Source organism: Oncorhynchus tshawytscha, linkage group LG07, assembly GCF_018296145.1.
Source record: "Oncorhynchus tshawytscha isolate Ot180627B linkage group LG07, Otsh_v2.0, whole genome shotgun sequence".
In the NCBI taxonomy this organism is placed as follows: Eukaryota; Metazoa; Chordata; class Actinopteri; order Salmoniformes; family Salmonidae; genus Oncorhynchus; species Oncorhynchus tshawytscha.
The window spans coordinates 24051800-24068595 of record NC_056435.1 but is presented as its reverse complement, the minus strand read 5'-3'; the positions used below and the strand labels follow the sequence as shown (position 1 = coordinate 24068595).

General features: G+C 44.2%; 1 protein-coding gene across 6 annotated transcripts in view; it reads left to right on the top strand.

Moving 5' to 3' along the window:
- The window catches only part of LOC112254161 (kinesin-like protein KIF21B), a 114236-nt gene extending 101005 nt beyond the window's left edge, over positions 1 to 13231 (top strand). For 2 of the 6 annotated variants that reach the window (XM_024426446.2, XM_042324203.1), the window contains 4 exons: positions 203 to 320; positions 578 to 748; positions 1886 to 2085; positions 8560 to 13231. In XM_024426446.2, coding sequence (XP_024282214.2) covers positions 203 to 320; positions 578 to 748; positions 1886 to 2085; positions 8560 to 8608 — 538 coding nt within the window. In that variant the 3' untranslated portion in view covers positions 8609 to 13231. Of the gene's footprint in view, positions 1 to 202; positions 321 to 577; positions 749 to 1885; positions 2086 to 2986; positions 3341 to 8559 lie in introns of those variants that run through there. The other 4 variants (XM_042324204.1, XM_042324202.1, XM_024426447.2 and 1 more) reach the window with 2 other exon arrangements.
- Positions 13232 to 16796: the final 3565 nt, after the last annotated feature.

Here is a 16796-nt window from a genome sequence, read left to right as displayed (position 1 = left end):
TTTTTAGCATTGTAACCACTGCTATGCAGCAATATATTTTTACTTTTGGCGTTGATTTAGCTTTGTATGTACGTACATTAGCTGTGCCTATAAAAGTTTCTAGCAATACAAAAACTCTCTCTCTCTCGCTGTCTTTTTCTATCTCTCCCTCCCCTCTTTCTCTCCCTCTCTGCCTCTCTCCCTCTGCCCTTCCTTTCTCTAGGATGATGGCATTAGGGAAGCTGACAGGTCATATAGGCTCAGTGATGTGTCTCACTGTAGGTCAGTCTCTACTGGGCAAAGACCAGGTTATCACTGGCTCCAAGGACCACTATGTCAAGGTACTGGACACACTGCTATGCGCAGTGGCACACACACACACACACACACACACACACACACACACACACACACACACACACACACACAAGCATTTCCATTGTACTCCGTTACGCAGGCTATATCCTGATTATCTACCCTTCTCCTGAGGCGTGAACTGGCATACTTCCTGTTGTGGATTCCTGTTGGAGTATGCAACCATGTTTACCTGCTGTTTGGTCATGTTTTCTGACTACTGTCCTGTTTTTTTATGTGCCAGGTGTTTGACGTGGCAGAGGGCATGCTGGGTAATTTAGGCCCCGCCCACAACTTTGAGCCTCCGCACTATGACGGCATCGAGTGTCTGGCCATCCAGGGAGACGTTCTGTTCAGCGCATCACGAGACAACGGCATCAAGAAGTGGGACCTGGAGAACCAAGAACTCACCCAGGTACGCTCTTAGGGGGGGAAAAAAAGGGTCCTCCCGCTGTCACCATAGGAGAACCATTTGAAGGAACCTTTTTGGTTCCATGTAGAACCCTTTCCACAGAATAGCCCTTTTTTCTATGAGTGTAGAGGGAGGGAGGGAGGGAGGGAGGGGGACTGTGCGTGTGTCACGGCACCGTGTGGCAGCGGTAATTGAATGTCATTGATAGCAATACTGACGGTATTGGGGGAAAAGGAACGTACTGCTACAGTGCATGCGTGTTGATGAGTGCTTATCTGTCTACAATGTGGTCAGCCTATAGCGGCAGGAGTGAATCCTGTGAGGTAAAAAGCTGCCTTTTTAAAAATATAGGCCTTGCCTTTACCGGCTCAGCTCAAAGGTCTACAACCCAATCGATATCCTACTAGGGGCCAGGGGCCATAGTAGTGCACTGTATAAGGATTATGAGGCAGCCAAAGTGTTAGCTCTGAGGGACAAGTTAGTACTGTGTCATCCCAATTTTTTTTTTATTTGCCATGAGAGAATAGTCAACATTGTAGAGCAGGGTGGACAAGTATATCGATAGCTACTGAGTAGGGCTAGGGGAAACTTACTTTGATCATTTGTTTATTGAAATAACTTCAGTGTATTTCAGTATTTTCAAATCATGTTTCCCGAATCAACTACTTCTATTGGAAAAACATTATTTCGATGACCCAACAGACCTGGGTTCAAATGCATTGGATTATTTCAATATTTGTATTGGAATATACACCTGCCTGTGTATTTGAGTATTTTTAAATACATGGCAATATGTATTTTCAAATTTATTCCCATATTCAACTACTTGTGTTAATCAAAATACTTACTTCCAACATTGTCTTTGAAAGTAATTGAACCCTAAATAGTATTTAAACCCAGGTCTGGTGTGTGCCCGTGTGGGCGTGCATGCATTTATGTAAGTATCCGGTAATGCTTTTTAAATCCTCTTGAATGGTGGGTCATCTTAGTCAAACACCCACAGTAAGCCTCCGTGGAAAGGATATCTGTGCCTAGTTTAGCCATAGAGGATCATGTGCACTGAAGACACTACCTCTGTGACTGTGTGCAGGTGAAATTGTATATTTAAACTAAACTGAACCTTCCCTCCCCCCTCCACAGCAAATCCCCAACGCCCATAAGGACTGGGTGTGTGCGCTGGCATACGTTCCAGGGCGACCCATGTTGCTGAGTGCCTGTCGGGGAGGCATGCTGAAGGTGTGGAACGTTGATAACTTCACCCCCATAGGAGAGGTCAAGGGTCATGAGAGCCCCATCAATGCCATCTGCACCAACTCACGGCACATCTTCACCGCTTCCAGGTAAAACATGACTATCACATGATTAGAACCATATTATGACTTATTATAACTTTTCTCCGAGATGTATTTTTCACTTCATATCCAGGTATGACGTTACGCCAACGCCACTGGAAGGGTAAAGTAAATATGGGGGGCTTTCAGTGGATGTAACTGCACTATCAGGTGCATATTTCACAAATATATTTCATTACATGGGTTGTTGTTAGATGACTGTTAATATACCTGTTGTTTGGCATCACTCTGCTAGAGAGTTTGTCACATTTAATGATAGACCTTATTGCAGCAAATCTATTAGAAAAAGTTACTCTAGAACAGTACATTCTCTCCGAGAAGATGCTATGACTAACAAGAAAATGTTGTGGACTGCAACACAGAACATTGACTGGTGTGCATGAGGCATTCATTTTCCTTGTCAAGGATAAATATTTCGGATATCACTCAGCCGTACACAACTAGTCACTTGCTTGATAGAGCTCAGCTTGATGCACGCGACCAGGCGTATCATTGGCATGTGCAGTATGTCTTTCTTCTTCCCGGCATGGCATGGAAAACTTTAGCAGACTGACAGGACCATATGGTACGGCGGTGAAGTGCACGTACTACATCACTAGGATTGTAGATGGAGAGGGGTTGGCATGGATCTGCTTTGCACGGCCAATAATCTCTGTCCTCCCTATACCTACCTCTTTTCACCAACGCCTTTCACTTTTCATGCTTTAATGCACTTCCTGATCCATCTGAATACACCTTTACTAAACTAGTACCTTGTCTTCATCTTGTACTTAACCCACTTTAACCTCTCCTTTTCCCCTCTCTTCCTTCTCCTACCTCTCTCTCTCTTTCACCTTCTGTACAATGTCCGCTTCTCCTCCCCTCTCCTCCTCATCCTGCCCTGCCACAGTGACTGCAGGGTGAAGTTATGGAGTTATGTCCCAGGTCTGACCCCCTGTCTACCTCGACGGGTTCTGGCTATCAAGGGTCGTGCCACAAGCCTCCCATGAGCCTTCACTCCGACTCACAACCCCGCTTCCACTCTCCTCTGGTACTTTCACTCATTCGCGTTGCTTTCTCTTTCTGATTCTCTTCATCTCTCCGTCCCCTCTCCTCTCCGTCCCCTGTCTTCATCTCTCTAGAGCCCTCTTTCTCGTGCTCTTTTTAAAAATGTTCTCCCTCTCTCTTCCTCTCCCTCTCTTTATCTCGCTAATGCCCTTGCCCCATTGGCAGTCGGTGCCATGTAAGATGAGGGAGGATTTCTTTCTTTTTTCATGAGCATGGCCTTATTTCTATTACAGGATATTGGATGACTATCATTTATATTCCATTCACCCAGTTCAATTTAACAGCGATAGGTTTAGGCTACTACATGATACTTGTATTTTCCCTGTATCCATCATGAGGTTGCTACAACCGAGCCTATGAATGAAAGTTTACAACGTAGAGAATTTTGAGTAATCAAGGTAACAGACAGTGACACATTCAATACCGCCTGGCACACTCTTGCCTGCATCTAGCTGATCTAGGGAGTAATCATTAGTCCAACAGTTGCAAATGTGAATTTCTGTTGGTCATATTTAGGTGTTTTTTATCCCCGTTTCATTCCGGTTGCTTCCGTTGAAGAAACCACATGAAAACAGCGTGATCACTTTGCTCATTGTATATATAATTCCTTCTCGCATCTATCTACGCGTTCTCCTCCTCTCACCTATTTCCTTCACTTGTGGACTTCAGTGCACAACAAATCAGCTGTCTCTGACCAGGCGAAAAAAGCTCTCCAAGCCAAACCTTCATATCATGACCGCTAACCGCTACACACAGTCTACATCGTTGTCACGTCATAGTCAACATAGCTACTAGAACTAACACGTTAGTAAATCCGCTATCTACAATCATGCAGTACAGTGTACAGTCAGAAAGCAGTTTAGCAGTTACACAATAAGATTAATTAACACAATACCATACGTAGTTCATAAGGGCTTATTTTGTGGTTTTACCCTAATACAGGGGCCTGAGACTCGTATACGTCACATTGAACCAAAACCACGCCCATCATTATCATATTTACCAGCATGCTCTATTGCAGGTACATTTTTAAAAATGTTTGTTAGAATATTTATGTGTATATGTAGAGTGCATCCGGAAAGGATTCAAATGCCTTGACTTTTTCCACATTTTGTTATGTTACAGCCTTATTCTAAAATTGATTAAATAGCTTTCTTCCCTCACCCGGCACAGCCAGAAGAGGACTGGCCACCCCACATAGCCTGGTTCCTCTCTAGGTTTCTTCCTAGGTTTTGGCCTTTCTAGGGAGTTTTTCCTAGCCACCGTGCTTCTACACCTGCATTGCTTGCTGTTTGGGGTTTTAGGCTGGGTTTCTGTACAGCACTTTGAGATATCAGCTGATGTACGAAGGGCTATATAAATACATTTGATTTGATTTGATTTGATCAATCTACTCACAATACCCCAGAATGACAAAGCAAAGACCGATGTATTAAAAATGTAAAAACAGAAATACCTTATTTTCACAAGTATTCAGACCCTTTGCTATACGACTCGAAATTGAGCTCCGATGCATCTTGTTTCCATTGATCATCCTTGAGATGTATCTACAACTTGATTGGAGTCCACCGGTGGTAAATTCTATTGATTGGATATGATAACGTCCCCCAGTTGACAGTGCATGTCAGAACAAAAACCAAGCCATGAGGTAGAAGGAATTGTCCATAGAGCTCCGAAACAGCATTGTGTCGAGGCACAGATCTGGGGAAGGGTACCAAAACATTTCTGCAGCATTGAAGGTTCCCAAGAACACAGTGGCCTCCATCAATCTTAAATGGAAGAGGTTTGGAACCACTAATACTCCCCCTAGAGCTGGCCGCCTGGCCAAACTGAGCAATCGGGGGAGAAGGGCTATGGTCAGGGATGTGACCAAGAACCCGATGGTCACTCTGACAGAGCTCTAGAGTTCTTCTGTGGAGATGGGAGAACTATTTCTGCAGCACTCCACCAATCAGGCATTTATGGTAGAGTGGCCAGACCGAAGCCACTCCTCAGTAAAAGGCACATGACAGCCTGCTTGGAGTTGTCCAAAAGGTACCTAAAGGACTCTGACCATGAGAAACAAGATTCTCTGGTCTGATGAAACCCTTATTGAACTCTTTGGCCTGAATGCCAAGCGTCATGTCTGGAGGAAACCTGCCACCATCCCTATGGTGGATCATGGTGGTGGCAGCATTATGCTGTGTGGATTTTTTTCAGCGGCAGGGACTGGGAGACTAGCCAGGATTGAGGGGAATATGAACAGAGCAAAGTACAGAGAGATCTTTGATGAAAACCTGCTTCACAGCGCTCAGCACCTCATACTAGGGCGAAGGTTCACCTTCCAACAGGACAACGACCCTAAGCACACAGCCAAGAAAACAGAGTGGCGGCTTTGGGACAACTCTCTGAATGTCCTTGAACATCTCTGGAGAGACCTGAAAATAGCTGTGCAGCGACGCTCCCCATAAAACCTGACAGGATATGAGAGGTTATGCAGAGAAAAATGGGAGAAACTCCCCAAATACAGGTGTGACAAGCTTGTTAGCATCATACCCAAGAAGACTCAAGGATGTAATCGCTGCCAAAGGTGCTTCAACAAACTTCTGCGTAAAGGGTCTGAAGACTTATGTATATGTGATATTTCAGTTTTTATATAAAAAACTGTTTTTGCTTGGCATTATGGGGTATTGTGTGTAGATTGACGAGAAAATACAATTGTATCCAATTGCACCCATTACTGAAATGTTTGTTCCAGTTTAAATGCCTTAGGTAGTCACTTTACAATGTTCCTAACCCAGGCACCGGGTTAGTGCCTGGGTTAGGAATGCAGGTAGCAGGTTGCAGGTGAATGAATATCCTAACTGTTGTATATCCTAACTCTGGCTGACTTCCAATAGGAATTACACATCACTTTGCAAGCCAGTATAATGTGACTTGCACACCTGATGTGGCCTGTAAACCATGAGTTTCAGGCCATTATTTTGCACTTTCAGAAAAATAGGTTTTGATTTGTCCTAAAGGGGTACAAACACTTGTCACTATAATGGTCCCTTGTAAGGTCATCCTTTGTAACTTTTTATTTCTAAGTGCATAATTGTAGCCCAGTTCATACCTCAGGCCATGTCAGGCCTGCTAGTTGGTTGCAAAATGTTGATGACTTTACCAAAATTCACAGATTTTCCAAAAATCCTGGTTCCGTTTCTAGGAAACTTTCAACCAGGATTTCTGGAGAACCTGGGAATTTTTAGGAAAGTTACCAACATTTTGTAACCTTACCTGCAAGTCACATTATGAGGAAACTACCTAAGGCAAGGGTCGGCAACGACATTATGTGATCGTGTCTCAATGTCATCAAGGTATGAACTTATTATTATTTTCAAATATCCAACAGTTGGTCCTCTGTAGCTCAGTTGGTAGTGGATGGTCCTGATAGTGGGATAGATTCTCAGGACCACCCAATTTGTAAAATGTATGCATGCACAACTAAATTGCTTTAGATGAAAGCATATGCTATATGGCATATTTTAAATTTCATCTCTTTTTGGGCTTAGTTGTGGTCATTTTTCTGTGTTAATAATTACTCAAATGAATTTCAGGCCCCTAGACCATCCACTCTGGCAAAAATCGTCCCACGGCCGAATCTAGTTCCTTACTGGAACAAACAAAAAAATCTAACCAACTGATTTGAATTAATTTAGAAAATTGTATGTTATTTATCTTTGTGTAGCAGTAGAGTAATCGCTCAATGTACATGGACAAACATAGATATTGAAACAAACAATTCTAAAAATCTGCCTGCAGTAGAGCATGCTGGGAAATTTGATAATGATGGGTGTGGTTTTGGGTCAAAGTGATGTACATGAGTTTCAGGCCCCTGTATTGGGGTAAAACTAGGCCCTCAAAATAAGGCCTTATGAACTACGTATGGTATTGTGTTAAATATATATATATATATATATATATATATTTTATGATCACATATCCGCTTAGGATCTCACTTGGTGCAGTCCATTGGGCTGAAAATTAACAAATGCAACAACCATGTCTCTGTCAATAGCAAACACAGTCATGTGTGGTACTGGTAAATACTCAAAAGGTGCCCTGGGAAAAGGCTTATAGCCCTACACCAGGACTTAACTATTCCTGGCCTGGAAGGACGAAACATTCTGGTTTTGGATTTTTATATGGTTCTTCAAAGAACCATCCCAATTTATGGTTCTTCATAGACCCTAAAATGGTTCCCCTATGGCATCGCTCTCAAGAATCTTATTTGGTTCCAACTTGCACCTTTATTTGTAAGAGTGCATGTAACACTAACAATAATTATTATTTTAATTGGGTCCTACCTACAGTACACACACATACATGTGCACACACACACACACACACACAAGCAGACACAAACACACACGAGCGCGCGCATGCACACACACACACACACACACACCCTTCCTCGCCAACATCATCCATGTCAATCATCCTACTATTTTCCACTAATGCTACAGTAACACGGTGCCTCTGCAACACACTTCAGTGAGCCCAGCTAGTAGCCTGATGTTAGGAGGGATTGAGGAGGGAGAGGGAGTGTTATCCTGGGTATTAAGACCGCAGTTAGCTCGGCAGACACACGCTTATGTGGCAGCAGTTAGGAGGTAGTGCTCGGCAGGTCATGAATGAAGAGGAGATTAAGAGTAAATTGTCAACTGAGCTGGGAGTTTCATAACAGGGAAAAGAGAACAGAACAGCATAGAAGATACGTTGATTCTCTTCTTAACTTCCTAATGCAATTATAGTATTTTACAAACTTCAATTGGAGCTCTGTTGGGTATAACAGGGGACATGTGGTGTTTGATAGAGGGGAGAGAAAAACAGAGAATTATAGAGCAAGACATAAAGAGGGACAGAGGGATGAGGGTTGTGGTGTTTGCTCTATCTTGAGGGGAGGTTGTGTGTCACAGAGGAGGACGATGTTTGATGTCTATTTTGGAGCTGATTCCTTTGTGCTCCGTAATTGGTGAAGGAGTAGGGGGTAGCATTTGTGTGTGTGTGTGTGTGTGTGTGTCGTCTTTCTGTGAACTGTAGGTTTTGATGTCTTGTCTCTCTGGTGCTGTGTGGGAGTCACAATGGAACTGTTTGAAGATGCTGGCAATTGAGTCACTCTTTTCTTCTCCCTCTCTCCTCTCTCTCCGCCTCTTGCTCTTGTTCTTTTCCTCCCCCCTTGTATTCCTCGGTCTCTCCCTATCTCTCTTGGTCTTCTCCTTCTGCTCTCCTTCCCTCTCAATGTTTCTCTCGCTCTCATTCTCTGTGTCCCCCTGGTCCTCTCGCTCTCTTTCTCCCCCTTCATCTCCCCACCCCCACTCTATTTCTCTCTGTCTCTCTCCATCTCTCTACCCCGCCATCCCTCTGTCTCTCTCTCCCTCCCTCTCTTTCTAGTGATATGACAGTGAAGATCTGGTCAGCAAAGGTGGGGAAGAAGAGGTGACGTTCGGTCGGAGCGTTATTGTGACATCATTATCTGCGGCCATCTTTACTGAGGGCCTTCACCCCTGACCTCTGACCCTCTCACCTCAACCACCTCAACCAATCAGGTGTGATGCGGCAGGACTTCACGGTTACCAACCATGACCGGGACGACCGGTGTGGATGACGCGTCGTCGCAAAGTTCAGTCTCCTCCGGAAAGATCCTGATGAGGAGTGTGTCTTCAACTGAAAGGCAAAACGGGAAGCTTGAGAGTTTTTGCCTTTTCTTGTTTCTACTGCCAATCCAACTGGAAGTGCAATTGAGGTGTGATGGGATTTGGACAAGACAAAACCTTTATTGTGCCAGATAATGGCTGTGTGAGGACAGAAATCAGAATGCCCATGGGACATTCATAGACACAGCTACTGACTGATTCATCTACTCTCCTATTTATTAGTCATTCAATGAAAACAAGGTCTCCCAGAGGTGAACTGACCCTTGGAGAACACCATTTCTGAGCCAACTAAAGACTATGTTTCTATCTTCAGGGCTGTCTGTGTTTGATTGTCTACTGGCTGAGATGAACCAACTGGAATTCATGTATAGCAAAGGGGGCTGAGAGAGCGAGTTGTTCAGTATACATGCAGTATGTATGTTGAAACCACTCGACAGTTTGTTGAGAGTTCACTTCAGCCCTTTGTGATTCCCTGTCTCTTCATCTCCATGGATGGGTTTTCTGTGGCCTCTACCTTGGCTGCAGGCTGCTGAGTCTGCACTGAGAGAGCCTAGCAATAATAACATCACTACTAACACCAGTCCTGGAGGAACACACACACACGCACACACACACTGCTGTCTTATCAGGGTGGAAGTGCAGGAATAATAGTATTATTCACACTCGCACAGACACACCATCCCCACCGGACAGCGGTATCTCCACAGGTGCCAAAGTTCAAGATCGTTATCTCTCCTGTCTCTATGCGGCCGGAGACTGGCCCGAGTCCCACATGGCACCCTACTTCCTATGAAGTGCACTACTTTTGACCAGGGATTAGGGTGCCAGTTGGGACTCGCCCTCTCTCTCTCTCTCTCTCTCTCTCTCTCTCTCTCTCTCTCTCTCTCTCTCTCTCTCTCTCTCTCTCTCTCTCTCCTCTCTCTCTCTCACTGAGGCTCTCAAGTGCTTCAATAAGCGCCCCCTGGAAGCCACCATCTCAACCGCTCCTCTCCTCTCACTCTGTGAGTCTGGTATGCTGTGCGACTCCATTCGGAGCTTATTAGCTGTTGTAACTTCTGCAAAACTGGGTTTGAATCACAGGAGGTTGGTGGCACTGTGATTGTGGGGGACGGGCTTGTGGTAATGGCTGGAGCGGAATAAGTGGAATTGGTATCAAACACATCAAGCACATGGTTTGTTTGATGCCATTCCATTCGTACCGATCCAGCCGTCATGAGCCGTTCTCCCCTCAGCAGCCTCCACTGGTTTGAGTACTATTTGAAATCTTTCAAATATTTGTCAGCATTTCTTCTAGCCTGCCTGGATTTGCCAGACGTGGCCCATGATGCCAGGCAAGCTCAATCAAGCACAGATAAAGTATTTGGAATTTCAAATAGTATTTGAGCCCAGGTCTGAACTGATGATAATTGTAACTGCAGACACCGATATAGCTCTAGTTCTGCACCACAGAGAGTGGTGGGAGGGATGGTGATGCTAGCCAGGCTAATTGGCTGCTGTGTTAGCAGGTGGTGATGAGTTATGCTGCATGATGGGCAAAAGTCTGATTAAGTAGGTCAGGACAGGGGAAGAGTGCTTGCGTCCCTATTGGCACCCTATTCCCTGCATAGTGCACTACATTTGACAAGAGTCCAATGGGCCCTCGTCAAAAGTAGTGCACTATATAAGGAATAGGGTGCCATTTGGGACGCACACTTTACCAGATCTTTATTTATTCCGTTCAGTAGTTTTAAAGAAGGAACCCTTCCCTGCTGTGTGTGTGCCTTTGGGGTAGTGTGGGGGCGACGCCTGGCTTCACACACACACACACACACACACACACACACACACACACACACACACACACACACACACACATGCTTTTAGGTTATCCATCTTGCCTGGCAGGGCTTGGCTTCCTTCAGCTCTGAGATTTACTGTCTGCTAAGTTAAACATATTTGTCTTCTAGCCCTCCCGCGCACACACACGCACACACACACTCATGTGGCTAACCACTATCTCCAGGCACCGTTGATCAGAGAATCTTCCCTCCTAACCCTTTTAGAAGGGGACATTCTAATCATTTCCCACTGACAATGTCACAACGTAGAACATTCCGAAAAAATTGTGAAATTCTCACACTCCTCCCTGAGGATCGGAAATATCTTTAGATGCCTAGTGAGCGACTGAGCCACGTGTAACTCACAGCATTTTTTCTCCTGTGAATATATCTAGTTGTTATTGAGTGCACTTTATCTGGTAAAGACTTAGAAACGTGTGTACTGCACTGTGATCAAATGGATGACATTAGAGGAAGGGATTGGTGGTCCAATAGAGCAAAAGAAAAGAGTCCCAAATGAAATCTACTGCAATGAGAATCTCAAATCATGTCTTTTGTAGAGCTGTCTTTGAAGACTGAATCAATGGTGTCTCTCTTACGAGACATGTGGATGCTGCTAACATGATGTAAATAGTTTGATAAATAGAAACATAAGACATAAGATGACACAATCACGTTATTCTGAGCCTAGGTTTAGGTCTGAGTTGAAGGTAGAGGGAGTTTATACTATACACAGATCCAGTTTTACAGTCTCTGTATGTAGCCCATAACGCCTTGTTTTTAAAGCCATTTGAATGTGTTTAAGGTACAATCAATGTTCCTTTGTCATAGAGGAATATCTATGGAATATCTATGTAATCTCCATCGACTTTTAGGACTTCTTTAATAACGTCATATCATGCATTTTTTGTTGTTGTTGTCGACTCCCTTTTTAATATTGTATTTTCCAAATCCTCTATCATGTCCCTTGGAGGACCAGGCTTAACATGAAGGATGTTGAACACCCACAGCTGTGCCAATCACCTATAGCTAGCTAACTATGTGGTGCTCTACTCTGTTCACTGTTCCAGGATCAGCCTTTCTACTCCTTCGCTCAGTGTGTTTCACAGTAGCTGTTCGAGGAAGCTCTGTGGTACCTTAAAGGCGCTTTAAAGGTGCCCCTGCTTGTGCATTTGCTGTAGAACAGAGCTGCGTGTACATAGCGGTTGTGATGGTAGGAGAGGAGGAAGCCTCAGAACCATGAGCAGAATTAATATTCCAACCGAATGTTCAGTCACACTGTATTTGGATAGTGCGGATAGTCCGTCTGTGGTCATACCATCAACAAATAATCTGTTGACCGGCAACTGCTTGCTAAGGTTAGGTTTAGAATAAGGGTAAGGGTTAATTTTTGGGTTAGGTTAAGGGTTATGGCTACTAGATAGTTACTGATCATCTACAGATGGCCTATCCGAAATAAAGTGTTACCGAATGCTCTAATTGATGACGTCACACAGGTGCTGTTTTAATTCCGGAACAGGACGCCGATGAGAACAATCAAAATGCTCACCTCGTAGTCTCAACGGGTTAACCACACAGCCAAATTAGAACCCCTCTCCTCTCCAGTTGGAAGAGCTGCTACTGACCGAGCATGTCTGACAGCCATGTCCACTCGCTATAGATTCCTAGGCTTCTTCTCTCGTCTCCATCGGTACCTCTCTTGTTGGCTGGATCACCTGTATACAGGTGTATTATGCTGTCTATCGGAGGGGAGATTTGGGCACAGTTATTGACTTCCTGGTTATCCGGCGCCCCGACAAAAAGTCGACTGACTTTCCTACCCTGTGTGCAGAGATGACCGTCTGTATATCTACCCGAGCTTAAACGTTCACCTAATTAGAAAATGAACCACTCAGCCTATCAGCTCCACGTCTCTGCCGCTTGCCTCTGCTTTGGCTCTAAACACCAGTGATTCTATTTTTTTTTTAGCAGAAATGGTCTGTGAATAAAGTGACCTGACGCGGAATGGCAACAAACAACAAAAGCGTCTAACGGTGCACTCTGGCTGCTCTACTAGTGGTCTGAATCACTCGTACTGTAGATGTGCTAAGAGCCACGTTGCTCACGAAGGCTCTGGGAAACACCTTGTCTACTAATGATACAATGTAAGAAATGTATCTAATATGTGCTGATATCTAGGCCTAATTCAAACACTGACCAGAGCTGGTATTTTGAGTTGCTGCTCAGAAGTGCACACAATTAGAGGTCACACGGAGGGATGGCGTCCCGTTGTCGGCTGTTTCTCTCTGTTTCTGTTTCACAGGCAAAGTGGACAGTAACGTGTATCTGGTGGTATCTGTGAACCAGGGTCAAATGTCATACCAGGTGCCTTTTTTTCACAGGCTCCTCCCCCTGCGGACTACTGTAAGTGTTTGTACAGATAACATTGTGTTTCTTTTTCTACAATGTGCATGTGACCAAATACCATGTAAAATACCTTGACATTTAAAAACTGTAAGTAGATGTATTATTTAATGATGGATCAATAAAACGTTCCTTCAATTAAATAAAGAACTTCAAAGAATAAAATCGGTGGTCTCAAAAGTACTCAAATCGTCAGTCTTGAAAGTTGTCTTTTTGCATTAAACTTCAATTGGACTTCAGTTGAATGACTAATTGTTCTTTCATGCTGTCAGTTTGTGGAAACAAAGCAGCTCTGTGGTGAAATACAACAGATGTGGGTGGATGAGAACACTTACTGTGTGTATATATATATCTCTCTCTCTCTCTCTCTCTCTCTCTCTACGATATATATATATAGCCTCCAAGATGCGACTGCGGAGGGATCGGAGAGGAGTCTCTCTCTCTTATATATATATATATATATACAGTGAGCTCAATGTATTGGGACAGTGAAATTGTTTTGGGTTGGGTCACTTATATCTTATATATATAAGAGAGAGAGACTCCTCTCCGATCCCTCCGCAGTCGCATCTTGGAGGCGGCGGCAGCATCTTCATTTCCTGTGCAGATTGTGACCGTTAACTGGTTTGGGTAGAGCTTGTCGAGGGTGCTCGAGTGTGATGTACGGCAGCCATTACAGCTGGAGTAGGAGGAAACCACTTTATACTGTTTCAGATGCCCCCACAAACAGACACACGCGTGCTCGTAAATAGACGCGCCACACACACACCCTCTTTGTCTCTCTTCCCTTCCATCAATAATACATTCGAAAGGTGAACCAATGTTCATTGGCGACATATGCGGAGCTTCCCATGAATGCGGTCTCCGCTAACGGGGAAACTTTTCCTTTACATTTCAATCACCCTGTAACGGTGAACGTCGGATTGAATGGAGCCCCAGGTCTATTGTTTGCACTCGCACGTTTCTCCTGTTAACCTCTTACGAAGCCAGGCATAGAAATAGAATGCATAGAGGAGATGAATTACAGATCAGCTACCTTGAACATCGCATTGGTCGTTGACTAGTAGGCTATACATTCCAATTCTCCCTGGAAGTGTTGTCCTTTTTGAGCAGGTAACAGCAGGAGATAGCTTGTTGGAGTAGTCAGAAAGCTCTGAGTGCCTTTCTCTCTCAGCTGACTTCCTGTCCTGTCCTCCTCCCCTGGGTCTGAGGGGTTTGGAGATGGATGATAAAGACTGATAGTTTTATGATGCAGAAAGGGGGATGGAAACGGGATAATGGGATGGAATACGGAATACAAAAAAGGGGGATAAAGAGATACAAGGGTGGTATAACTAAATGATGAGTTGAAAGGGGGTAGAGGAGGATAGAGAGGGTTACGGGGAGAGTAATAGAACAGGGGGGTGGTGGGGAAGGGTTGATGGAATGGAAGATGGAGAGGAAGAGGAGAACTGAGAGTACTGGAGACACCTTAGCCTTGAGAGGAGGCAGGCGGTGCTCTGTGGTGGAGTGGAGGGAGTTAATTTGAAAACAGAAGGAAACTATAAAGCGAGAGAGAAGTAGAAATAAAGAGAGAACCACGGGAACTCTCTGTACAACCACCACTGCCACCACTGTACTGATTAGTCCTGTAAGCCACATGGACAACCACAGAGATGGAGGGCAGGGGTGGGAGAAAAACAGAATGACAGAGTGAAAGAGAGAGAGAGAGAGAGAGGGAGCGAAAGGCAGAAAGCGAGAAAGAGCGCGCGCGAGAGAGAGTCTAAAGAGACAGAGGGAGAGAAACCATGGCTGATAAAGATTGATTGAGAGCAGAAGGACAGTGAGAGTTCACAGAGGGACTTTAATATGTCATCAAACACAATCAGTCTTATAGGCACATACCGTACATCTGCATGGGTTTATGCAGAGAACAAAGGCCGATCATATCCGCAGAATAACATGGGCGTGTCCTACAGTACTTCCTCTCTTTGAATTTTAGCTTAACTACTCTGTATGCGTGTGGTTTACACATTGTGTGTTCACACAATGAGCCAAATAGAAGGATACCGGTGAATTAACTGTTGATCAGAAAAGGTCCAAAGTAAACTCTTTTACGGCACTGTGAAAACTTGATTTCATGTTTCAAGTACTGAGGATCAGACGTTATCTTCATGCAGTCATAATGATCAGACCTGGGTTCAAATACAAATACTTAAATAAGCATGTATTTAATATACTTTAGTATACTTCCAGTGCATTCGGAAAGTATTCAGACCCCTTTGACTTTTTCAACGTTTTGCTACGTTATTGCCTTATTTTAAATGGATGAAATATTTTTGTTCACTCATCAAACTGCACACAATACCCCCTAATGACAAAGCGAAAACAGGTTTTTAGAAATACCTCACTATAAGTATTCAGACCATTTGCTATGAGACTCTAAATTGAACTCTGGGGCATCCTGTTTCCATTGATCCTCCTTGAGATTGGAGTCCACCTGTGGTACATTAAATTGATTGGACATGATTTGGAAAGGTGCCCACACCAAGCCATGAGGTCGAAATAATTGTCTATAGAGCCCCGAGACAGGATTGTGTCGAGGCACAGATCTAGTGAAGGGAACCACAAAATGTCTGCAGCATTGAAGGTCCCCAAGTACACAGTAAATGGAAAAAGTTTGGATCCACCAAGACTATTCCTAGAGCTGGCCGCTTGGGCCAAACTAAGCAATCGGGGAGAAGGGCCTTAGTCAGGGAGATGCAGCAGAGCCTGGACCTGCTAGAGCAGTACTGCCAGCCATGGGCCCTGGCAGTAAACCCCCAAAATACTCAAATAATGCTTTTCCAGAGAAGATCCAGATCTCAGGGATTTTGACCAAAGTTCCCAATTGGTACAAAATATATAGAGTACTGCACACACTACAATTACTTAGGTTTAAAATAAGCTCAACTGGACACCTTAATGAGTCAGTGAATGAACTGAGAGAGAAAGCACGCAGGGCATTCTACGCCATTAAAAAGCTCATTCAAATTGAAATACCCATTAAAATTTGGCTAAAACTAATTGAAAATGTCATTGAACCAATTGCACTTTATGGCAGCGAGGTGTGGGGTCCTCTTACAAAACAAGATTTCATCAAATGGGACAAACACCCCATTGAAACTCTGCATGCAGAGTTCTGTAAGATTATCCTACATGTCCAGAGGAAAACTACAAACAATGCATGCAGGGGAGAATTAGGCCAATATCCACAAATAATAAAAACTCAAAAAAGAGCAATTAAGTTTTGGAAACATCTAAAATACAGTGATCCCCTCTCATATCATTACCAAGCCCTGCAATGCCAAGAGCTGAGCAAAGAAAAGAGTCCCCTCATCCAGCTGGTCCTGGGGCTGAGTTCACAAACCTGTTCTACCGACACACTGAAGCCTCAACATCGAATCAATCAGAATAAACCAAATTACAACACAGTCAAAACAAAACTACATTGCTTATTGGGAAACACAAGCACAAACACAAAGCAAAATGCAGTGCTATCTGGCCCTAAATTGACAGTGGCAGGGACTGAGAGACTAGTCAGGATCGAGGGAAAGATGAAATGAGCAAAGTACAGAGATCCTTGATGAAAACCTGCTCCAGAGCGCTCAGGACCTCAGACTGGGGCGAAGGTTCACCTTCCAACAGGACAACAACCCTAAGCACACAACCAAGACAACACAGAAGTCTCTGATTGTCCTTGAGTGGCCCAGCCAGAGCCCGGACATGAACCCGA